General features: G+C 35.5%; 2 protein-coding genes across 2 annotated transcripts; both read left to right on the top strand.

Moving 5' to 3' along the window:
- The first annotated feature begins 379 nt into the window (after positions 1-379).
- LOC125790053 (histone-lysine N-methyltransferase, H3 lysine-79 specific-like) lies at positions 380-5,425 on the top strand. Its single transcript, XM_049473164.1, has 3 exons — positions 380-512; positions 4,050-4,313; positions 4,855-5,425. Exons 1-3 carry the CDS (start codon positions 452-454, stop codon positions 5,349-5,351), a joined length of 822 nt encoding a protein of 273 aa, XP_049329121.1. The 5' UTR covers positions 380-451; the 3' UTR covers positions 5,352-5,425.
- Positions 5,426-21,504: 16,079 nt separating this feature from the next.
- LOC125790054 (HLA class I histocompatibility antigen, alpha chain E-like) lies at positions 21,505-26,517 on the top strand. The gene is made up of 3 exons (XM_049473165.1): positions 21,505-21,776; positions 25,412-25,675; positions 26,026-26,517. Exons 1-3 carry the CDS (start codon positions 21,716-21,718, stop codon positions 26,466-26,468), a joined length of 768 nt encoding a protein of 255 aa, XP_049329122.1. The 5' UTR covers positions 21,505-21,715; the 3' UTR covers positions 26,469-26,517.
- Positions 26,518-27,039: the final 522 nt, after the last annotated feature.

Genomic DNA, 27,039 nt, shown 5'->3' on the forward strand with positions numbered 1-27,039 from the left:
TACAGTAGCAGAAATGCTAGCGTCTATAGTAAGTAAAACTCGTTTACTGTAGAAAAATATAAATATACAGGTACGTTTTCTTTCATTTCTGAGTGAAATACTTCATTATACTTTCTAAATATAAAAATATATTTCGGATAAATAGTTAGGTACTATTTTTAATTTGAGTTTTTAGCCGATTAGCTCCATTCACTCCTATTCATTTAGGACTCACTCGCGGACTCCCTCTAGCGGTTAGCGGTGGATTTTTGATTTCATCTGTGGTTTGGCTGTGAGATTGATTGCAATGAAATGAATCAGTTCACTCCAGTTCAACCGACTCCTGCTCACTTAAAAGAACCGAATCATAGAATCGACTCGTTTCTGTGTTCGAGGCTAGAGGATCTCTTTCTCCCAGAGTTATCTATCCCGGATAAATGGTTTATTTCTGTGTTTATAATAATGAGAGAAGATGATGATGAGATCTATCACAGCTCTTCTGCTGTTCAGCTTTCTCCTGATCGTGACTGGAGGTGAGTTTTAATCTGTTTTAGAGTTTATTTCAAGCGTTTCACTTTCAGAGAGAGAGAGAGAGTTTACTTCACACAGACTGTAGCATTTTACTTGACATCATGATAAATAAATACGTATATATATATATGCTTATTTATTTATTATTTATATATATTTGCACTGTTAGAATTACCAACAGTGCAGAATTACCACTAGAGGATTTTGGGTGTGTCAGACACTAGAAAGCGCTCTACAGTGAGTCTGAAAAGAATCGGTTCATATGGAGAAACTGAGCAAAATCAGAGTTTATAAACGTTTAATCAGTTTTACTCTGAAAATTAATCTTATTTCCTCAACACAGAACAACACCAGCTGCTTCACTGCTGTAAAATAATTTATAAAGCTTTTAAATTCCAGTTATACAGCTTTTAACTCTTTCAGACCTGAATTATGTTCCAGTGATTAAAAAAAAAAAAAATATATATATATATATATATATAGTATGTAATGCACTGCGCTCAAAAGTGAAGATTCAATTAATAAATAAAATTAATATGTATTGTATTGCCCCCCCCCTTCCACACAGTAAATTTTGCAGCTCTAAAACTTAAAAGACAAAATGTTTTCAGAGATACAGCCCTAGATATAAAGATACAGCACTGAGTGCTAGATAAAATTAACCCTTGAATTTCACTTAACTCCAACTTTAGCTTAGCCACAACTACCATTCCATTTAATGGCGTTAGCTTAGCATAGCTAGCATAGGTTCCAATTACATTCAATAGAGTTAGCTTAGCCTCGGCTACCGTTATATTACATGTTGTTAGCCTAGAATCGTTTCCCATTACATTCAATGACGTTAGCTTAGCCTCGGCTACCGTTATATTACATGTTGTTAGCCTAGAATCGTTTCCCTTTACATTCAATGACGTTAGCTTAGCTTGGGTTCCCATTACATTCAATGGCGTTAGCTTAGCCTCGGCTCCCCATACGTTAGCTATTGCGTTAGCTATTGAATAGCCGTTACATTTAAAGGCATTAGCTTAGCATAGGTTCCCATTACGTTTAATAGAGTTAGCTCTAAACACTAAGTAAACAACAAGTAATCAAGTGAAACAGTATTGTAAAATACATTAATCAAGTATGCTAACATGCTAACGTGGAGTAAAAGCTGGAAAAAGTGGATTTTGGCGGAATGAGACCTTTAATGTCTTTTTATTCTGTATAACTATATAATTACATTATATTCTTTATAAGTTCTTGTATTACATAAAGTTTATACATGTTAAATAATGTTTAAACAGAAAATGAATCTTCTTTCCTCAACACAGAACAACATCAGATGATTCACTGCTGCAGAAATTATTTAAAAAAGCTTTTAAAATCCAGTTTTACAGCTTTTAAATATGATCTGGCTGTACCTTTATTCAGCATCAGCTCTCTACATGATCAGATTACAGTAGCAGAAATGCTAGCATCTATATTGCATAAAACCTGTTTATTGTAGGTAATATTTTTAATATGATTTTTTAGCCAATTAGCTCCATTCACCCTGTTCATTTAGGACTCACTCTCAGTCTCTCTACAGTCTTTTTAACGGGAACAAACAGCAGTAACTTCTCCCACACAGATGGGAAGTCTGTTCCAGTTTAACATTCTTAAGTCATGAGTAACTCAGTATAGTGGGAAGAATAAGGGAGGAAACACATTTGCTATGAAGAAAAATCTCATTCTATCCCCAAACATGTTTCACTCTGATTCACTGTAGCTAAAGTAATGAATCCCTTTATGTATTATAGTGATTTACTATAAGATTTGTGGATTTACGGTAAACCACAAATAATTACATTTGTTTTATTAAAATTTTTCTGTACTTCTGTTTATTATTAGAAAAATCCAACAATTTTACTGGTACGTTATATTACACGGTACTGGTTTATGTTGTGAGGAAAATACATAAAGAAAAAAACAATATTTTTGAATGACATCCATCTCTTCCTCATTATTATTATTATTATTATTATTATTATTATTATTATTATTATTGTTATTATTAAAGCTAGGTTTGTGTTTTCAGTAGACAGTGGTCTACAGTGGTCTAGAAAGGCCAAACATTTTAAAACTTACAGTCTAAAAGGGAATTTCATTATAGAAAAAGCTTCTTATCTGTGCAGTAAGTGTTTATTATCTCAGTAAAACACATTACAGCATTACAATAAATACTAACAGCAATTTTACAAAAAGCAGTTACAGCTTTTCCAGCCCTGTTTTCCTTAAAACATCTCCTAATCTCTCCTCCTCATCTGAGTTTAATAGTGTTTAATTTCTAGTTCTGATCAAATTAATCAACACCTGGTTTGGTACATTTTGGTAAATTTGAACATAAAATACACATGCTGGCTGAGGAGCATCCAGGAGAAATCTGGAATCTCTACACTACACTGTTCTTCAGCTTCACGCTCACAGGATAAATCATACTTACAGTTAAAAATAAGAAATTCCTTGTATGGTTTTGCTGTATTAATGTTTATTTGCATCTGTTTAAATTATATGTGTATTATATATTTGCTTAGGTGTCTAAAACTTTTGCACAGTACTGTATACTGCTGAGTGTTTCAGAGTGTTTTCTAACAACAGTTCATATATGAACATTAGCTATCCTAAACCCTGCTGGTATGTTCCCATAATAAACTGATTGTACAGCAGTACAGTTAATGTTATTATTGCTATTCGCTCTGCTCTCATCTCTGAGCTCGAGTTTAAATCTGGCACAAACTAACCGGACATTCCAGCGAGACCAGATCTGAAGCTGCAGGACATTTCTGAACAGTGTTTTAACACCAACATAAGTACCAGAGCTACATAACAAACATAACTTAAATTCACCTTTAAACACACTGGCATGTACAATATCAAAATTCACATATGGTTCATATCAATCACTGTAGTTGGTTTATTTTTAAATCCTAATCCGGAACAATCTCTCATGTGAACTAGAGTATGTGATATATAAAATGATGAGTTTCTTTGATTTTACCAAATTAAAAACCTCTGGAATATAATGAAGAGAAATAGAGAGAATCACAAACCATCAAACCACCAAACTGAACTGCTTGAATTTTTGCACCAGGAGTAAAGCAGCATAAAGTTATCCAAAAGCAGTGTGTAAGACTGGTGGAGGAGAACATGATGCCAAGATGCATGAAAAAAACTGTGATTCAAAAACAGGGTTTTTCCACCAAATATTGATTATTGAACTCTTAAAACTTTATGAATATGAACTTGTTTTCTTTGCATTATTTGAGGTCTGAAAGTTCTGCATCTTTTTTGTTATTTCAGCCATATACTTATAAATAGCAAACTGAGTACATCAGGTGTTGAATACTGTTGGTCTGTTTACACTGTGGTTGATTTTAATTCAACATTGTGTTTTTTTTTTCATCAAATAATTTAATCTGAAATAAATCAAAGCTTGATTTAATTGTTTATTTAAGTTACTATCCTTTATATAGTGGACATTCCTCAACACCCTGTCTTTTTCTTCTGTTTCTCTACAGGTAAACACTCTCTGTTATATCTCTACACCATGCAGTCTAAAACCTCTAATATCTACGACTGCACTGCTGTAACTCTGCTGAACGACAGACAGATAGATTTCTACAACAGCAGCTCAGATAAACCCAGAACTGCTAAACAGAACTGGCTGAACAACATTCCAGAATCTGACTGGAACACCAGCACTGAGAAACTGCAGTACGACAGACAACTGTTAAATAGACTCATCGACATTCAGATGGATGAGTCTGGACACTCTCAGTCAGGTGAGAAACACTGTTTTTACTTATTTTTCACTTAAATATCCTGTAATGATTTTGCTTTGTGTTTTATATAGAACTGTTTAAATGTTGTAGATGAATGAAAAAAAGACTTTAAACTGATTAATTTTGATTGTTTAAGTGCTAAAGTAATTCAGTCAGGTACTGAACAAGTTATTGCAGTGACTCATTAAGAACAATAGAATTAGTTTTTAATGTGTTGCTTTTATATATGTAATTTATCTAGGTCGACTTTAGCACAAAGCCCATTAGAGGCTATACATATATACATATACAGTGGTGTGCAAAAGTATTCCCACCCTTTAAACTTTTTTACTTTTTGTCACCTTAATGAAAATGCTTCATGGTTTTCACAATTTTATCAAATAAAAATCTGAAAAGCATGATGTGCAAAGAGAGCACTGATTAGATTGGCCATGTAACTATTTATTATTTTCATTCTACTTCACTTTTTTATTTGCTACTTTGTGCTACTTTGTTGGAACAAGTTTGTGGTCTTATTTTTCTATCTGTTCTTCTGTTTCAGGTGTTCATGTTCTTCAGTGGAGGCACGGCTGTGAGGGTGAACAGAGTTCTGATGGATCTCTGACTGTATTAAACAGTATTAATGAATTCGGTTATGATGGAGAAGATCTGATTCAGTTTAACTGCACCTCTAAAACCTGGATAACCCCGGAGGAGGAGAAGAACAGAGAGAGGGAGGAGGAGAAGAACAGAGAGAGGGAGGAGGAGAAGAACAGAGAGAGGGAGGAGGAGAAGAACAGAGAGAGGGAGGAGGAGAAGAACAGAGAGAGGGAGGAGAAGTGGAGTAGAATATTTAATGCTGTTAGGAAATGTGATCAGTGTTTGGAGATACTGAAGATGTATTTAAAGTACAAAACTACTGACATCACACAGAGTCACAGTGAGTATCTGGATGCTTTTTATTATTATAGTTTTATCACCATTACTCTACTGTTCAAAGAGGAATCTGATTTAGATTCCTTCTTCTTCTTCTTCTTACTATTATTATTACTAAAATAAGATGAGATAAAATAAAATAATCCTTTATTAATTCTACAGTGGGGAAAATTGCAAAGTTGCTGCATCATAGAGGACAGAAGTGTCAGGAAATATAAAACAATATAATATAAAAAAAAATATATATATATACAAAGCATATAAGAAAAGAATAACAATACTATAAAATATATATCTAGAAATATTAAGATTAATGGAAGCACAGTCCCCCAGTACACATATCATGGTAAGCAGTGATCGTTGTTTACTGCACATAGGCTGACAGTAATAAACAGCAAATAAATAGTACATAAGAGCTGATACTGCACATATAGTCCATAAACACATTATTCCACATATGATAAATTTAGCTATTGCGCATAGTACAGCACTAGAGCAGCAATAAGTACATTGTTTTATTACACATAAACTAGTGAGGGATAGTCGGAAATGTACAGCAAAATCATCTGTATTTATTTAATAGATTTAGTTTACTGTTTGTTGAATTTATTTACTTTAATGTAGCAGTTTAAATAAAGGTACAAAATTATAAAGAAATAATAGTTATAGAGGTTAGAAAATCTTTACTATATATATATACTTTATTACGAATATATTATTAAAATGGTGCAGGCATTACTGTATCATATTGTGGTGTAATTATAGTGATATAAACTGTTATATTTTTATCTGTTTGAAGGTTAAACTGAAATGTTGCTCCATTTCTGTCTTTAGCGCCACCTGCTGTTCATATATTTGCAAAGAAATCTGTAAAAGACTCAGGAAAGCTGATCCTGACCTGCATGGCCACGGGATTCTACCCCAAAGACGTGGAGATGAGTCTGAGGAAGTTCACCACTGAAATTCCTGATCATCTGATCACATCTTCTGGAGTCAGACCCAATCACAATAGAACCTACCAGCTGAGGAAGAGTGTGGAGATACTGGAAGATGAGAAAGACCAGTACCACTGTTACGTGACTCACAACTCCCTCACAGAACCAGTGATTAAACAATGGGGTAAATATAATCATACATTACTGACATATTATTATAATATGATCCTTTAAACATACAGAACTTCTGTACATTACAGTGCAGTAAAATAAGCAGATGATTAAAGATGTCCTGTGTTGATGATGAGGACCCTTCTAATGAGGATGGGGACAGTATGTGGCGCTCTCATCCCTCATCACTCCCATTGTGATGCTGGTGATACAGGTGTCTGTAGCTCCTTAGCGTTGGGGGCATTAATAGTGTTAGTAGGAGCCCTAAAGAGTGGGTGGGGTAATTAGCCTTTTATATTGGGTAAAAAAAAGGGGTTTAAAATAGAAATAAAATAATTATTTATAAAATGTATTTTTATAACAAGACTATTTTAGGTACTATTTTTTTTTTTTTATTATATGTTTTTATGGGACATTATATTAAGTCACAGTGCAAATAATAACAAAAACAATGATAACATCCGTTTTCTTCTACACAACATTTTCACATTTTCACACACACCACCCCCCCCCCCCTCCCCTATGTTGGTCTAAGACAATACAAAAAAAAAAAAAGATAAGCAGCGTTTTTAGACTAAACAATGAAATACAATATAAAACATACAAATGTGAATAAAAACTATATAATATTTAAAATAACAATTATATTAATGAAAGAAAAAGTAACAATGAATATAGTAGGCACACAATGTGATCGAATAGATTTATATAAAAAGTAATAATAATAATAATAGTAAAATAGATAGAGACTCTCAAGAATCAGTCAGTTTATAGACAGATGTGGTAATTGGTCAAAATAATGAAGAAGAGGTCGCCAAGTTCGGTAAAATTTGTGAGTTGAACCTTTTAGGGTAAATTTGATTTTTTCCAATTTCAGAAAGGACATTAAATCAGATAACCACATGAGGTCTGAAGGTGGCAATGGAGACTTCCAGTGTAACAGTAAACGTCTCCGAGCTATTAAAGATGAAAAAGACAAAACATTTAATTTATAGTTAGATAAGTCTAAGTAATTTAGTGGGACGCCAAATAGGGCTATTGAAGGGCAGGGGTCTATGCAAACGTCCAAAGATTCAGACATCACTTTAAAAAAACTGGACCAATAATTTTGAAGTTTTGAGCAAGACCAGAACATGTGAGTAAGGTCAGCTAATGCCACTGAACATCTGTCACACTTAGGATCCATTCCTGGCGTATACTTAGCTAATCTTGTTTTACATAAATGCATTCTGTGCAAAACTTTGAACTGTATAAAATTAAGATAAGCACAAGACGAAAGATAATTAACTTCGTATACAGCTTTTTCCCACCAAGCATCCTGAAACGTTTTTCCCAACTCCCTTTCCCATGCAGATCTAACTTTGGTTGTGGGACAATCCCCCTGCAGTAGTAATTGTTTGTATAACCTGGAGATAATACCTGTAAAATTATACGGATTTTTTAAGACATCATCCAATAAATCTTGAGGAGGCAAATAAGGGAATGTTGGGCAATATTTTTTGACAAAGCTACGAACCTGAAAGTATCGAAACAAATGATTATGGGGCAAACCAAATTTGACAGATAATTGTTCAAAGCTGGCAAACTCCCCCCCAAAAAACATATCTTTAAACTGAGAGATGCCTAATCTATTCCAAAGATTAAAGACAGAGTCAATTCTAGAAGGGATAAACAGATGATTATTAAGTAAAGGACCATATAAAGACATATTACTGAGTTTAAAATGTTGTCGGAATTGTGTCCAAATTTTGACTGTGGAGACAACCACTGGGTTTGATGAATATTGTGTAACTGCTATCGGAAGATGTGAGCATATAAGAGCTGAAAGGGATGTGCTTTGACTGCAATATGCTTCCATTTCGCACCAATCTTGTTCCGGTTTATGAATCCAAAATAAAACCTTTTGTATATTTGCCACCCAGTAATAATATTTTAAGTTAAAAAGGCCCAATCCTCCATTAAGTCGAGGTGCCTTAAGTACACTTGTTTTAACCTTAGGAGTTTTGCCTGCCCAGATAAAGGACAGTATTATCTTGTCCACCATGGTAAAAAAGGCCTTTGTTAAAAAAATAGGGAGGCACTGAAAAAGAAATAGAAATCTGGGTAATACATTCATATTAACAGACTGAATTCGACCCGCAACAGAGAGTGGGAGCTGAGACCATCTTTGTAAATCTGCCTTAATTTGATCTACTAGCTTATCAAAATTATTCTTACGAAGTGCTAACAGAGAGTGACTGATATTTATTCCTAGATACCTAAAGCTTCCAGGAGATAGGTGGAAGGGTAGAGCTCCCTGTTGGATGTTTTTAGCGGCAGAGTTGAGTGGAAAGCACTCACTTTTGTTGAGGTTAAGTTTGTAACCTGAAAAAGAACCAAATTTGTTTAAAATCTCTAATAAATGATCAGAAGAGCCCACAGGGTCTGTGATATATAATAAAAGATCATCAGCGTACAAGGAGACTCTGTGCTCAGCCCCCGCCCGAACTACTCCTCGCAAATTCCTTGACGATTTTAAAGCTATAGAGAGAGGTTCAATAACCAATGCAAATAAAAGGGGTGAAAGAGGGCAACCTTGGCGCGTTCCTCGTGAAAGAGGAAAATATTCTGAATAGCAGCTATTAGTATGTACTCTAGCCTGAGGGGCCTTATACAAAAGACGAATCCAGGAAACAAAATTTCCACCAAAACCAAATTTCTCTAAAGTTGCGAATAAATAATTCCACTCAACTCTGTCGAAAGCTTTCTCAGCATCCAATGAAATCACCACTTCTGGAAGTAAAGAGGAAGACTGGGAAAGTATAATATTAAGCAGACGGCGTATATTAGAGAATAACTGACGTCCCCTAATAAAACCGGTTTGATCCTCAGCTATTATAGATGGCATGACCGATTCAAGATGCTTACTAAGTATTTTAGCTAAAATTTTAACGTCGACATTCAAAAGGGAAATTGGACGGTAACTCCCACACTCCGACGGGTCTTTGTCTTTCTTTAAAATAAGAGAAATCGATGCTTGCGTTAGTGTAGGAGGGAGAGTTCCGGTTAAAAAAGACGCGTTAAACATTTCAAGAAGAAGGGGGGCTAATTGTTTCACAAATTTTTGGAAAATTCAATACTGAAACCATCTGGCCCAGGTGCTTTGCCTTTAGACATTGAATTAATACTTTCTACTATTTCTTCAATTGTTAATGGCAACTCAAGATTTGCTAACACATCCTGTTCAATTTTTGGAATTTCTAATGTTCCCAGGAACTTATCCATTTCAATCAAATTCTGGGGTTGTTCAGAAGTATAAAGTTTGCGATAATAAGCTACGAACGCATCATTTATTTCTAAAGGACAAGTTGTAAGCTGACCTGACTGTATGAGAATTTGTGGAATCAGCCTTGAGGCTGCCTGACGTTTAAGTTGATTAGCAAGAAGACGGCCTGCTTTATCTCCGTGTTCATAAAAAGTAGTTTTTGAGCGTAGTATATTATGCTCAGCTTTGTTAGTTGTAAGTAGATCAAACTGAGATTGAACTTTAATCCTTTCCTTACGAAGTTCTGGGGTATCTTGAACTGCCCGTTTCTTGTCAATATCTTGCATTTCATTAACTAATTCTTGCTGCGAGTTTATACGCTGTTTATTATGAAAAGTACTGTAAGAAATTATATTTCCTCTAAGAACTGCTTTAAGTGTTTCCCAGAGCAAAGATGGGGTAACTGAGTTAGATTGGTTTGTTTGCAGAAAGTCGTTAATGGATGTAGTAATAGATTCACAAAATTTTTTATCTGAAAGAAGTAATGTATTAAATTTCCATGTCCGATTATTTAGCCGTTTTACAGGGAAAGAGAGATCGAGAGATAGGGGTGAATGGTCTGAGATAACTATGGCGGAATACTCTGAGGCCTTTACGCTAGATAGCAATACTTTATCTAAGAAAAAATAATCAATTCTTGAAAACACTTGATGGACATGAGAGAAATAAGAGTAAATTTTAGAGCTTGGATTAAAGAAACGCCATGGATCCACACAACCACAGTCGCTCATAAACGATTTGACTATTTTGGCCATTTTAGAGAGATTAATAGAAATGGGGTTAGACCGATCGAGATATGGACTTATAGTACAATTTAAATCACCTCCAAAAATAAGGTGATGGGTATCCAAATTAGGAATGGAAGACAGAAATTTAGTCATAAACTGAGCATCATCCCAGTTTGGGGCATATACATTAACCAATATAACAGGTATTTGAGAAAGTTTTCCCAGGACAATTATGTAACGTCCCCCTTTGTCTGATATTGTTTTTTCCAATAAAAAATTTATTTTTTTAGAAATTAAAATCGCAGTACCCCTAGATTTTGAGTCGAAAGACGAGTGGAACACCTGTCCTATCCATGGTTTACGAAGTCTAATATGATCTTTTAAACACAGATGCGTTTCTTGAAGGAATGCTATGTCTGTCCTTAACATCTTCAGATGTTGGAAAACTCTAGATCGTTTCACTGGGCCATTTAAGCCTCGAACATTCCATGTGACTAATCTAACAGAGAGCTCTGTAGTTCCAGTATTACTGTAGTTTCCTGACATGTACCATCATATGATCAAATGGAACTTTAAATAGTACACCACCGTTTTCTTGTACGTTTGTTATGTGCCTTTTGTAATTACAAAAATAAATAAATTCCACGCAGACCAACTTACATAAACATCCCCAAAATAACACACAATGAAAACGGCAGAACAATATACAAAGCAGCATTAGAAGCTGCACCAAAAGAAGAAAAAAACAAACAAACAAACAAACAAACAAAAACCTATGCTCGTCCTTCCGAAGAAGCGTGCCGCAGGTCCCAACGAAATGTGCATCCGGTACAACTAAACTACCTTAACTAACTAACTGGGACGAGCTCCTATAAAAGGTTACGAAACTGCTATTGTCCGAGTCTGAAAAAAGTCACAACTTCAGTCATCAGATTCAGAACTACTTATACTTTGTTCCTGTTTTGTTTACACCAGGAGCTCCAAAGCATCATGTCGATTTAAACACTGATCAGTCATGTCTGCTTAGCATGCTGTAGATAGAAAGCTTCAGCCTCAGCTGGCGTTTCAAAGAAACTGTGCTTACCACCAATGGTGATCCGAAGGGGAGCGGGGTAGAGTAATGCAAAAGCTACACCATCCTTGTACATTTTAGCCTTGATCCCCTTGAAAGCTGCACGCCTCCGAGCCAGACTGGAGCTCATATCAGGAAAAAACAAAATCTTCTTGCCCTGATACATGGTGCTTGGATGCTCTCTCGCCCAGTGGAGAGCGCGCTCCTTCTCTTGGAATCGGTGAAAACGGACAATCACAGCCCGAGGTCGCTCTCCTTGCGCCGGCTTAGCGACCAATGCTCGGTGCGCTCTGTCCAGCTCCGGTGGTTGTGGGAAGATCTCCTCTCCCATAATCTCAACAAGTAGCTGAGAGATGAAAGTAGATGGTGACTGACCTTCGGATCCTTCAGGCAAGCCGATAATTCTCAGGTTCTGACGTCTGGAGCGGTTCTCGAGGTCGTCTACCTTGGAAGTCAGTGTGACATTCTCTTTCAGTAGCTCCGTTAGCTTCGACTCCATACTTGCTAGCTCGTCACTGTGTTCAGAAAGTGTGCTCTCTATGACAGAGAATTTCTGACTGTGAGATTCCACTGCAGCCCTAATAGAGTCCAATGACACTTGAATAGTGCTTAGAGAGTTTTCCAACGACCTCTCCATTGAAGCGGTGAGGTCCACAGTCAGGCTACTGCGGTGTTTCTCCAGCTCAGCGACCAGGGTTGCAATAGTAATAGGAGCGTTAGCGTCCGCCATGCTAGTCGAGGCTGTTTTAGCTGTCGCTGCTGCTGTGGACGTCGGAGGGTTGAAAGTTTCTCCCTTTCCCTGCCTGGTTTGCCGTGACATTTGTACCAAATTATGGTCTGAGTTCAGGAGAACCGATGACGGTCAAATAAAAATTGATCAGACTCGGTAAAACAGCGTTTTAAAATAAATCAAACGGAGCAGATCCTCAAACGAACTTCCCCCTACATTGCCTAAACCGGAAGTCCCCTATTTTAGGTACTATTAATAAAATAGCATTATTTATTCACACACTCATGTCCATTAAAATGAGTATCTATTAATTACTTTTTTTCAGGCAAAGTTTGGGTTCACGTTTATTAGTAACCTTTCCCTAGTGAAAAAAGTAGATTAAAGTATACTATAAGCATTATCATACTATAGTGCACTAAAGTGATCTTGTAGCCACATTATTATTAATCAGTATATTTAAAAAGTGAAAAAATACAACAACTTTTTTGTACTTATTATACTTTAATTACAGTATAAAAATAGTAGAAGAGTCTTACTTAAATTGTGCTAAGTGTACTTAACTGTACTAAAATATATTTTAAATATACTTAAGTAACATTTAAACATTTAAACTACTTTATGTAAGTAACCCCATATTTTAAATATGCTTACTGTAAAATAATACATTTAATAATGAGTATTACATCTGTATCACTATTTATTATACACCAGGTATACAGTGAGTCCAGTGATCCCTTGCTGATTTTCTTTGTTTGCCCACTAATAAAGACACTATCCTTCTGCACTTTTAATGGTAGATATATTCTAACATGGAGAGACAGAATATCAAGACAAAAATCCAGAATATAATTTTAAAGAATATATTTTAATTAATTTGTATTTCAATGAGGAAAATAAGTATTTGATCCCTCTTGCCAAACACACTCAATACTTAGTGGCAAAGCCTTTGTTTGCAAGCACAGCGGTGAGACGTTTGTTGTAGTTAACCACAAGTTTAGCACACACACCAGGGGGAATTTTGGCCCACTCTTCTTTGCAGATCCTCTCTAAATCATGAAGGTTGGTGGGCTGTCGCTTGGCAACTCTGACCTTCAGCTCCCTCCATAGATTTTCGATCGGATTGAGGTCTGGCGACTGGCTGGGCCACTCCATGACCTTAATGTGATTTTTCTTGAGCCAATCCTTTGCTGTATGTTTAGGGTCGTTATCATGTTGGAAGACCCAACCACGGCCCATTTTCAGATCCCTGGCAGAGGGGAGGAGGTTGTCCCTCAGGATTGTGCGGTACATGGCTCCATCCATCTTCCCAGTGATGCGGTGAAGTAGCCCTGTACCCTTGGCAGAGAAACACCCCCAAAACATTATGCTTCCACCTCCATGCTTGACGGTGGGCACAGTGTTCTTGGGGTCATAGGCAGCATTTTTCTTCCTCCACACATGGCGGGTGGAGTTGAGGCCAAAAAGTTCAATTTTGGTCTCGTCTGACCACAAAACCTTCTCCCGATAACTTGGTTCATCTTTCAAATGATCATTGGCATACTTGAGGCACGCCTCCACATGTGCTCTCTTCAGCAGGGGTACCTTTCGGGCACTGCAGGATGTGAATCCATTGTTGCGCAAAGTGTTGCCAATTGTTTCCTTGCAAACTGTGGTCCCAGCTGCTTTCAGGTCATTTGCTAACTCCTGCCGAGTGGTTGCAGGACGATTTCTGACCGTTCTCAGCATCATTGCCACCCCGCGAGGCGAAATCTTCTTTGGAGCACCGGGCCGAGGTCTGTTGATTGTCATGTTATACTCTTTAAACTTTCTGATAATTGCACCAATAGTTGTTACTTTCACATCCAACACCTTACTAATCTTTTTGTAGCCCATTCCAGCTTTGTGAAGGTCAACAATTCTGACTCTGAGGTCCTGTGACAGCTCTTTGGTTTTACCCATGTTGGAGACTTGAAATCTGTGTGATCTGTCTGATTCTGTGGACAGGTGTTTTTCACACAAGTGATTAGTGAGAACAGGTGGCTTCAGGTCAGGTAACAAGTTGATTGGGAGTGTCTAACTGGTCTGTAAAAGCCAGAACTGCTAATGAATACTAAGGGATCAAATACTTATTTCACTCCATGAAATACAAATCAATTAATATATATTCCTTAGATTTATTTTCTGGATTTTCTTTTTAATATTCTGTCTCTCCATGTAAGAATACATCTACCATTAAAAGTATAGAATGATCATGTCTTTATTAGTGGGCCAACGAAGAAAATCAGCAAGGGATCAAATACTTCTTGGACTCACTGTATTAGAAATGTACTAAGAATTGATGTTAAATATATGTGATCTATTTATATTAGAGTACAAATATACTTTTTGTTCCTGTCTTAGCACACTTCTATTGTACTTCGCTGGGTATAAAAATGTATTTTAATTTACTGTACTAAAATTTTTAGCCTTTTACAAATATACTTTAAATTTTATAAATGTAGTAATTTAATTTATTTTCTAAGAAGTTACATGATACATTTTATTTTAAGTGAACTACTGTAACTAAAATGTACAAAAGTATATTTGAAAATAAGTATTTTAGAAGTATATTGAATTACATTAAACTAAAAGTGTACTTCATAGTAGTCTATTTTTAAAAATACACTATATTGTACTTTAAAAAGTATGATCAAAGTTTACTTTCAAACATTTGATAAAATCATAATAATAATGTATTTTCATTATATTTTAAGTAAGTACATAAATCTCTTAAATACATTTCTCAATATGTTTTATATTTTTTTGGTGAATCTGTATGTTCAATAATATGTATAATTTATTCAGCATTATTATATACATCTCCTGGATTTAAGCAAATAGGTAAGAGCCTCCCATTAGATAATAATTACTGCATGGGTGATTAATATGTTTGAAGTAAAAATTTAACCCTAACTGATGCAGGGAGTAGCTTCTCATTAGTTAATTAAACAACCATGTGGACAGACAGACTCATCCTGTAGTCGTGGAAAAGTGTTAATCTGTTTTAGAAGGATCAAATTATTATTATTATTATTATTATTATTATTATTTGTATGCATCAATAATGCAGATAAAAATCAGGTTAAGAACTGTCCATCACATTATTATTAAACAATGGAAGGACAGTGGGGGATGATCATCTTCCAGGAAGGAATGTGATTAGAAAAAAACTTGAATGATGGAGATCTGCGATCACTTAAACGCTTGATAAAATCATACAAGTGGTGGAAAAACAGCTCTAGAACTAAGAGTTGTTTAATATGTTGTTTAATAGTGAAAGTAAGAGCTTTCCCATGTGAAGATCTGATGAGTCGAGATTTATCCTGTTCCAGAGTGATGGAGCATCAGGGTGACTAGTCTAAAGTCACCAGTGTTTATGAGTAGAAGATCAGTTTATGATATCATCAGTCAGTTTTACTGGTGCTTTGTTTTTATTGTGTGTTTTCTTATAGAAAGAAGCCATGTGGCCCTTATTATTGGAGCAGTGTCGGTCTCTGTGCTTATAATGGTGGTCCTGTTTTCTATGATTGCCTATGTTCTGATAAAGAAAAGAATAAATTGTAAGTAGTTCTGCTTTATTGTAAGCCTGCTACACTACTTCCTGTGCTTGCTGTGATGTTAAATGATGTTTAGTACAGGATACATGACTGTAACTATAAGACGATGTATTCATACTGGAATATCCTCTGGTTTAACAGGTACAGGGGGTGATAGTGTATCACCTTCAGCCTGCAGTGACAGTGTGCTCAAAGGTAGGTGGGCTTGTATTTCAGGATTCTGTGAAATAGACATTTTATACATGACCAATATACAGTATCTCACAAAAGAACAAGATTACACCCCTCAAATTTCTGCAAATATGTGATTTTATTGTTTCATAGGAAATACCATAGAAATTAAACTTAAGGTTGTCAGTGTACAACTTGAATAGAAGTACTGATTTACTGTCCTCCATTAATATCTAAATATCTGCAACACAAGTGAGCACACCTCTGCAGCGTGTGCACACCGTCTTCCTGATAAAAGCAGAAATAATTGCTTTAGCTAACTTTAATTAGAAACACGCTTCTGAGAGGAGGTGCTTTTCATGGCGGGGATGCAGATTTAAAATAAAAGTTTATTTCAAGACAATTTTTGCTTTTTCTGTGTTCACATTTTTTTGGGGGACAAATCCACCTATTTCTGTTCCACCCACCCCCCCGGTTCCTATACCAATGAATTTGTGTTGTTTAAAACAGGATGAATGAGTGTAAATGTAATTTGGTGTATTTATTCTGTAATATTCTGCAGATTCAGCAGACGCTGGAAGTCCTGCTTTAAGTCCACTCTGCAATGGAGATATTATACTAGTGCACTATACTAGTCCTGGTCCTGACTACACTCTGCCCTGCAACTCACCTGATTTACCTATCAATCAGCCATGTCCTGTTAAACCTGTTAACATGATCGTCAAGTTTCTCAGTGGGTTTATTAAAGCAGGCATTTCTCTAGAATCTACTGTACAGGAGGGTGAAAAAGACCAGGACTGATGAAGACGGTGATAAACTCTCTACAGGTAGGTGGGAATTTATTTACCACTTCATGATACATCTCAGAGAAGTATTATGTATTATTATATACATTATATTATAATTCTGTTATTATCACTGTATTTTTCAGACTATAAGGTGCATAAAGCGACACTAGAAAGGATGCCTACATCGAAGTGAACAGGGGCGTCACCATGTTTCCCTTCTAACCCTGCGTTCACACTTTAACGCAACGAGTCGCCCATCATTTGTCGCTTGTGGGCAGTGTTGGGCACGTTCATTTAAAAAAGTAATTAGTTATAGTTACTAGTTACTTCTCCAAAGAAGAGTTACTGAGTTACTCCACTATAAAAGTAACTAGTTACCAGTAAAAGTAACTTTTGCGTTATTTTTGTGTTACTCGCCCTCGTGTTTTTTTTTCCCATTTTCTCCCCAATTTTGCTCAGCCAATTACCCATCACACTCACTAGGACTTCCCCCATCGCTAGTGATGCCCCAACACCAGGAAGCCTCCTCCGATACACGTGAAGTCAGACTCCGCCTCTTTTTGAACTGCTGCTGATGCAGTATTACTGACTAGCATCACAGCGCTAACACTCGGAGGAAAGCGCAGCGACTCGGTTCTGATACATCAGCTCACAGACGCAGCCTTGTGCTGATCCACATCACCCTAGGAGTGATGAGGGGAAAGAGCGCCATCTACTGTACTGTACCCACCCAGAGAGAGCAAGACTAATTGCTTCCTCTGAGCGCCGGCAGCTGATGGCAAAGTAAAGTTTTTTTTATTTTAGCAAATGGCTGCAATGAAACAAAGAGTGAACATTTTTAAGGGGTCTGAATACTTTCCATTCCCACTTTCCACTATACCTGGAAAACTGTGGTGACTGGGGAATTGCATGAGCGGGGGTTCAAACCTGCGACCTCCCGCTTATAGTGGCAGCTATGAGCTATGAGCTATGCTGGACCACTCCCCATGGTGAATGTTTAGATACATGTATAGTACAGGTCATGACTATTTACATTGTAGATTCTCAACAAGTGCTAAAAAACACCTCTGGGAACGCCTTCCTTCAAGACTGTTGGAAAACTTTTCATTTCAGGTGGCCACCTCTTGAAGCTCAATGAGATATTGATGCCAAGAATGTGCAAAGCAGTAATCAGAGCAAAAGGGGGCTATTTTGAAGAAACTATTTTTTAGTTATTTCACCTTTTTTTGTTAAGTAGATAAAACTCCACATGTGTTCATTTATAGTTTTGATGCCGTCAGTGAGAATCTACAATGTAAATAGTCATTAAAATAAAGAAAACACATTGAAAAAGAGAAGGTGTGGCCTGTACTGTACTATATATATATATATATATATATATATATATATATATATATATATATGCGAAAGAAGCCATTTCAAACAGAGTCGCCGGAGGTATACAAAAGCGTTCTTGCAGATATGGCTTCTTTTGCATCACTCTCTCATACAGCTTCTCCTTGTGTAAAGTGCGCTGTATTGTTGAGCGATGCACAGTGACACCATCTGCAGCAAGATGATGCTGCAGCTCTTTGGAGGTGGTCTGTGGATTGTCCTTGACTGTTCTCACCATTCTTCTTCTCTGCCTTTCTGATATTTTTCTTGGCCTGCCACTTCTGGGCTTAACAGGAACTGTCCCTGTGGTCTTCCATTTCCTTACTATGTTCCTCACAGTGGAAACTGACAGGTTAAATCTCTGAGACAACTTTTTGCATCCTTCCCCTGAACAACTATGTTGAACAATCTTTGTTTTTAGATCATTTGAGAGTTGTTTTGATGAGCCCATGATGCCACTCTTCAGAGGAGATTCAAATAGGAGAACAACTTGCAATTGGCCACCTTAATTACCTTTTCTCATGATTGGATACACCTGGCTATGAAGCTCAAAGCTCAATGAGGATACCAAACCAATTTTGTGCTTCAGTAAGTCAGTAAAAAGTAGTTAGGAGTATTCAAATCAATAAAATGATAAGGATGCCCACACTTTTGCATCGGTCAAATTTTGGTTTAATGCATATTGCACATTTTCTGTTAGTACAATAAACCTCATTTCAATCCTGAAATATTACTGTGTCCATCAGTTATTAGATATATCAAACTGAAATGGCTGTTGCAAACACCCAAATATTTAGAACTAAAAATGATTAAGATTAATAGGGGTGCCCAAACTTTTTCATATGACTGTATATAATTTAGTAATCTAGATCAAATTACTGATGTATCTAAACATTCAGTTATGCTTGGATAAGATCTGAATCATTATTTAATTAGAAGAAAAGAAGGAGCTCATTTCATCCTATGGAAGATCTCTAAATACAGTATTAAAGATCTGTTCTGTTCTGTTCTTCTGCCAATCCACCTACAGGTCCTGCTATCAGTCCACCTGAAGTTCCTGTTACCCCAATCCACCTGAAGATCCTGTTATTAGTTCACCTGAAGATCCTGCTGCCAATAAACAGCCACCCAATGGATAAGATGTACTATTAACCACACAGTCCAAACTGTAGTTTACTCTTACAGACCGTTCCACACCACTACTGAAAGTCTGTGCTTTTTGAAGCTAAAATTAGGCGGTTTTAATCACTCAGTGTTAGAGCATGGTGTTATTACAGACAGTGTTGTGGGCTTGGTACTTGGGTTTACTAAGCTGCCAGTATTGGGCCTTAAGCACTGAAATTTCTGTGTTGTGAATCAGAAACCTGGAATTATACGGAATGGAATCCAGTAAAGAGGTCTAGTGTTGAGCTCTTTAATCTCGCCTTGCCGTAAAATTGCGTAAATTGTATTAATTTGTGTGTAATGTGTGTAAATTGTGTAAATATTATTATTATTATTTTTAAAGTCTGTTTTTTGTTGTGCAAAGTGTAAGAAGGCAACCTATACCGCCAGTCTCCAGCAAAGTGGCAGAGCTGGTTGGTCTGGGACAAAAGACTCAGTTTGCCCTGCTGACTAGGCTCAGCTGTGTGACACTGTATAAAGACCCAGTGAAACCTCAGTTCTCTGTCGCCCCTTTGTAGAGGAGTGAGTGACCAGTAACAGCTGGTGACAAGACACGACAAGATAAAGGGAATAGAAAAGAAAGTAAAACCAGGCAAAAAAGACCACAAAAGCCAAACACAGACAAATTCAAAACTCCACGTTAAAGAACCTGTCTGTGACAGCTCTGTTTTTCACTTTTTTTGGGGCAAGTCCCTTTGCTCTTATTTTAAGGTGCCCTTTTAAGGTTCCATTTTAGTGCTCAACTCACCCAGCTCCAGTGGTGCCTTGGTATCAAACTGGCTCACAATCCCTGTGGGTGGGAGTTTAACCTTGTGTGCTTTTATTATATACATTAATAAATTTATACATCTAAAAAAAAACTATGCTTTTGAGTCCTCCTTTCCACAACATGGTAACAGATTGTTTCTCTACATTTTCTGGAATCAGTGTGAAAGAAGCTTAAATATACTACTCAAACTGCAATATAAATGCAGCATTGATGAGGAAGACTTATCGCAAAACAAGTATTAAAAAAGTGATATCCTTAAATTCATCACTTCTGAGATCTTCGAATCACTAATTTTTAGAGACAGAGTTTAGTTCACACACTGTATGGTTTAACATGATATCATAACAAATAAATATATGCACTGCATTTTATATATATATATAATTCAGCGTTACAAAATCTCTTAACAGTGCATTACCACTTACATATTCTGGGTGTGTCAGGTAATAAGTCAGAGTTTATAAACCTTTTTTTACCCAATTTTACACTAAAATTTAATCTTATTTTCTCAACAAAGCACAACATAAAATGATTCATTGCTGCAGAATAATATAAAGCTTTTAAACTCCAGTTATACAGCTTTTAAATATGATCTGGTTGTAATTTCATTCAGCATCAGCTCACCAACTAATCAGATAACAGGAGCAGTAATGATAACAGCTATACTACACAAAAAAACGAATTGTGAGTGTGGAATTATGATTAGAATAAACTTTTATTATAAAATAAAGTTTATACATGTTTAATAATATTTATACAGAAAATGATTATTTCCTCAAAACAGAACAACATTAAATGCTTCACTACTGTAGAAATTATTTTTAAAAACTCTTAAACTCCAGTTAAACAGCTTTTAAATATGATCTGGCTGTACTTTAATTCAGCATCAGCATCATCTCACTACATGATCAGATTACAGTAGCAGCAATGCTAGCGTCTATAGTAAGTAAAACTCGTTTACTGTAGAAAAATATAAATATAGAGGTACGTTTTCTTTCATTTCTGAGTGAAATACTTCATTATACTTTCTAAATATAAAAATATATTTCGGATAAATAGTTAGGTACTATTTTTAATTTGAGTTTTTAGCCGATTAGCTCCATTCACTCCTATTCATTTAGGACTCACTCGCGGACTCCCTCTAGCGGTTAGCGGTGGATTTGCGGTATAACGGTCAGATACGGAGTGGGCAGTCTTTTTATACTCTACTATAAATAAAAAGGTAATTCTATCCCATAATATGTTAGAAATTAGCTAAATCACTGTAACTAAGGTAATAACTCCCTGTATGTATTACAGTGACTTATAATAACATTTGTGGAATTACAGTAAACCACAAATAATTTAACTTTTTCTATTTTACATTTTATGTTCTTCTGTTTATTATTAGATAAATCCATTTAAAGCTCAATTTACACACTAAATATATGATATATAATACTTTATATATTACTGGGTAGTGATTTTATCTGTGGTTTGGCTGTGAGATTGAGAAATACTTTAATGTTGAAAAACTGTCGCATCAGTTTCAACCAGTTGCAATGAAATGAATCAATTCACTCCAGTTCAACCGACTCCTGCTCACTTAAAAGAACCGAATCATAGAATCGACTCGTTTCTGTGTTCGAGGCTAGAGGATCTCTTTCTCCCAGAGTTATCTATCCCGGATAAATTGTTTATTTCTGTGTTTATAATAATGAGAGAAGATGATGATGAGATCTATCACAGCTCTTCTGCTGTTCAGCTTTCTCCTGATCGTGACTGGAGGTGAGTTTTAATCTGTTTTAGAGTTTATTTAACTTTTAACTTTCAGAGAGAGACAGAGAGAGTTTACTTCACACAGACTGCAGCAGAGTTTCACATGACATCATGATAAATAAATACGTATATATATGTATGTATATGTTTATATTTATTTATGTATTATTCATATTTTTAACACTGTTAGAATTACCAACAGTTTATAAACGTTTAATCAGTTTTACTCTGAAAATTAATCTTATTTCCTCAACACAGAACAACACCAGCTGCTTCACTGCTGTAAAATAATTTATAAAGCTTTTAAACTCCAGTTATACAGCTTTTAACCCTTTCAGACCTGAATTATGTTCCAGTGATTAAAAAAAAAGAAAAAAAGTATATATATATATTCAAAAAGTGAAGATTAAATTAATAAATAAATAAAATTAATATGTATTGTATTGCCCCCCCCCCCCCCCAAGGTAAATTTTGCAGCTCTAAAACTTAAAAGACAAAATGTTTTCAGAGATACAGCCTTAGTTATAAAGATACAGCACCTTAAATTTCACTTAACGTCAACATTAGATTAGCCTCAACTACCATTCCATTTTATGTCGTTAGCTTAGCATAGGTTCCAATTAATGGGAATCGTATTTCCTCTACACAGAACAACAACAGATGATTCACTGCTGCAGAAATTATTTAAAAAAAGCTTTTAAAATCCAGTTTTACAGCTTTTAAATATGATCTGGCTGTACCTTTATTCAGCATCAACTCTCTACATGATCAGATTACAGTAGCAGAAATGCTAGCATCTATATTACATAAAACCTGTTTAATGTAGGTAATATTTTTAATATGATTTTTTAGACGATTAGCTCCATTCACCCTGTTCATTTAGGACTCACTCTCAGTCTCTCTACAGTCTTTTTAACGGGAAGTTCTAGCACAAGGGACTTTTGTTCCAGTTAGACATTCTTAAGTCATGAGTAATTCAGTATCGTGGGAAGAATAAGGGAGGATGGTGGAAACACATTTGCTATGAAGAAAAAACTCATTCTATCCCCAAACATGTTTCACTCTGATTCACTGTAGCTAAAGTAATGAATCCCTGCATGTATTATAGTGATTTACTATAAGATTTGTGGATTTTCTGTACTTTCTCCCTGTACTTCTGTTTATTATTAGATTATTAAATTCGACAATTTTACTGGTACATTATATTACATGGTACTGATTTCTGTTGTGAGGAAAATACATAAAGAAAAACAATATATTTGAATGACATCATCAGTGCAATGTCTGGTTTAAATTAGGACATTACAATAACATTAAAAACGCTCTGCTCCCAATTCTGGAACTCCCTCCCTCCCGACACCCGTAACATCAATTCTCTTCCTCATTATTATTATTACTAGGGTTCAACCGGCATTTTGGCAGGCTGTATGTTGACCAATCAATATGAAACTTGGCAGTTATGTCCAGGTGGAGACATTGTAGTGACCTGCAAAGTGGTGAAACAATCTGGCCACTGGGGGCGCTGTTTCAAAAAACCTTCTATATGTCAATCATACTGTACTATTTTGACATATATTTGGTTTTGCCATATTAAGTACAGTGGCTCTGACAAATGTGTCAATACAACTATGTTTAACAAATGCTTTGTTTATGTATTATTGCTAATTGTTTTAAGAAAGCTTAATTTAAACTAGTCTCTGAATATTTGACATATAACCTAAATGTTGGTCTTGTTGCACACTGTAGAGTCTGCAGGTAAATAGTCATCAAAAACAATTGTGAAATAGTCACTTACAATAATGTCCAGGCATCAAGCAATCTGTGCGTCCCTGGAATTTCTAACCTTATGTACAAAATCACTGTGATGAAGTGTAATTTAATTCAGATCTAGATTTAGAACAACTTTGTAATTACATGTCATGTCAGAACATTCACTCCTTGGTGTTAATATAAACTTGTTTGGTCAAAAACTTCAGCTTATTTTGAAAAGGTTAAAAGGTCAATCTGAACACCAAACTTAGTGAACATTCTGGTTGAAGTCTCCTGATCAAAAACCATAACATGTAGATGCCTTTTGATTAATTGTAACTCATTTAATGAATATCCTACAAACATCAATAGATTTGTATGTGAATTTAAGCACTGATCATGTTCAATGTCCTCTGCCCATCATTAATCACAGGTGAAAGACTTTTGAAAATCTCTAAATGTGACAGAGTGTTTCCAATTCTATTAGACTTTCTTACACATCACTATCCTATGCTCTAGTAGGCATCATTGTGCCAGTTGGTGCTTGAACCCGCTTAATTGCCGCTTGCGGCTATATTTATTATTATTATTATTATTAAAGCTAGGTTTGTGTTTTCAGTAGACAGTGGTCTACAGTGGTCTAGAAAGGCCAAACATTTTTAAACTTACAGTCTAAAAGGGAATTTCAGTAAAGAAAAAGCTTCTTATCTGTGCAGTAAGTGTTTATTAGCTCAGTAAAACACATTACAGCATTACAATAAATACTAACAGCAATTTTACAAAAAGCAGTTACAGCTTTTACAGCCCTGTTTTCCTTAAAACAACAAAACATCTCCTAATCTCTCCTACTAATCTGAGTTTAATAGAGTTTAATTTCTAGTTCTCATCATATTAATCAACACCCGGTTTGGTACATTTTGGTAAATTTGAACATAAAATACACATGCTGGCTGAGGAGCATCCTCCTGGTATGTTTCCATAATAAACTGATTGTACAGCAGTACAGTTAATGTTATCATTGCTATTCGCTCTGCTCTCATCTCTGAGCTCGAGTTTAAATCTGGCACAAACTAACCGGACATTCCAGTGAGGCCAGATCTGGGGTCAGTGAAGCTGCATGATATCTCTGAACAGCTACATAACAAACATAACTTTAATTCACCTTTAAACACTGGCATGTACAATATCATAATGCACATATGGTTCATATCAATCACTGTAGTTGGTTTATTTTTAAATCCTAATCCGGAACAATCTCTCATGTGAACTAGAGTATGTGATATATAAAATGATGAGTTTCTTTGATTTTACCAAATTTGAAAACCTCTGGAATATAATCAAGAGAAATAGAGAGAATCACAAGCCATCAAACCACCAAACTGAACTGCTTGAAGTTTTGCACCAGGAGTAAAGCAGCATAAAGTTATCCAAAAGCAGTGTGTAAGACTGGTGGAGGAGAACATGATGCCAAGATGCATGAAATTAAAACTGTGATTAAAAACCAGGATTATTCCACCAAATATTGATTTCTGAACTCTTAAAACTTTATGAATATGAACTTGTTTTCTTTGCATTATTTGAGGTCTGAAAGCTCTGCATCTTTTTTTGTTATTTCAGCCATTTCTCATTTTCTGCAAATAAAATGGAATTTGGGAGAAATGTTGTCTGTAGTTTATAGAATAAAACATTATTAATTTTACTCAAACATAAACCTATAAATAGCAAACTGAGTACTTCAGGTGTTGCATACTGTTGGTCTGTTTACACTGTGGTTATTTTTTTATCAAATAATTTAATCTGAAATAAATCAAAGCTTTATTTAATTGTTTAAATTACTATCCTTTATATATTGGACATTCCTCAACACCCTGTCTTTTTCTTCTGTTTCTCTACAGGTAAACACTCTCTGTTATATCTCTACACCATGCAGTCTAAAAACTCTAGTATCTACGACTGCACTGCTGAAACTCTGCTGAACTACACACAGATAGATTTCTACAACAGCAGCTCAGATAAACCCAGAACTGCTAAACAGAACTGGCTGAAGAACATTCCAGAATCTGACTGGAACACCATCACTGAGGAACTGCAGTACGACAGAGAACTGTTAAATAAACTCCTCTACATTCAGATGAGTGAGTCTGGACACAATCAGTCAGGTGAGAAACACTGTTTTTACTTATTTTCCGCTTAAATATTGTGTAATAACACAAAGTAGCACATATTTGAGAAGTGAAATAAAAATAATACATGGTTTTCACAATTTTTATGTGCAAAAGTATTTACTCTGAACAAAAGTATTTACTCTGAACCCCCTAAATAAAATCCAGTGAAATTATTTCACAGCCTTAATAGAGTTAATCCAGCTGTGTGTAATTCAGTCTCAGTATAAATACAGCTGTTCTGTGAAAGTCTCAGTGGTTTATTAGTGAACACTAGTGAACAAACAGCATCATGAAAACTTAAGGAACTCACAGTTTGTGGTTGTAATTTTCTATCTGTTCTTCAGACGGTCATGTTCTTCAGTGGAGGCACGGCTGTGAGGGTGAACAGAGTTCTGATGGATCTCTGACTGTATTAAACAGTATTAATGAATTCGGTTATGATGGAGAAGATCTGATTCAGTTTAACTGCACCTCCTGGATAACCCCGGAGGAGGAGAAGAACAGAGAGAGGGAGGAGGAGAAGAACAGAGAGAGGGAGGAGGAGAAGAACAGAGAGAGGGAGGAGAAGTGGAGTAGAATATTTAATGCTGTTAGGAAATGTGATCAGTGTTTGGAGATACTGAAGATGTATTTAAAGTACAAAACTACTGACATCACACAGAGTCACAGTGAGTATCTGGATGCTTTTTATTATTATAGTTTTATCACCATTACTCTACTGTTCAAAGAGGAATCTGATTTAGATTCCTTCTTCTTCTTCTTCTTACTATTATTATTACTAAAATAAGATGAGATAAAATAAAATAATCCTTTATTAATTCTACAGTGGGGAAAATTGCAAAGTTGCTGCATCATAGAGGACAGAAGTGTCAGGAAATATAAAACAATATAATATAAAAAAAAATATATATATATATACAAAGCATATAAGAAAAGAATAACAATACTATAAAATATATATCTAGAAATATTAAGATTAATGGAAGCACAGTCCCCCAGTACGCATATCATGGTAAGCAGTGATCGTTGTTTACTGCACATAGGCTGACAGTAATAAACAGCAAATAAATAGTACATAAGAGCTGATACTGCACATATTGTCCATAAACACATTATTCCACATATGATAAATTTAGCTATTGCGCATAGTACAGCACTAGAGCAGCAATAAGTAAATTGTTTTATTACACATAAACTAGTGAGGGATAGTCAGAAATGTACAGCAAAATCATCTGTATTTATTTAATAGATTTTGTTTACTGTTTGTTGAATTTATTTACTTTAATGTAGCAGTTTAAATAAAGGTACAAAATTATAAAGTAATAATAGAGATGGAGGTTAGAAAATCTTTACTATAT

The sequence above is a fragment of the Astyanax mexicanus genome, unplaced genomic scaffold, assembly GCF_023375975.1.
Source record: "Astyanax mexicanus isolate ESR-SI-001 unplaced genomic scaffold, AstMex3_surface scaffold_34, whole genome shotgun sequence".
Lineage (NCBI taxonomy): Eukaryota > Metazoa > Chordata > Actinopteri > Characiformes > Acestrorhamphidae > Astyanax > Astyanax mexicanus.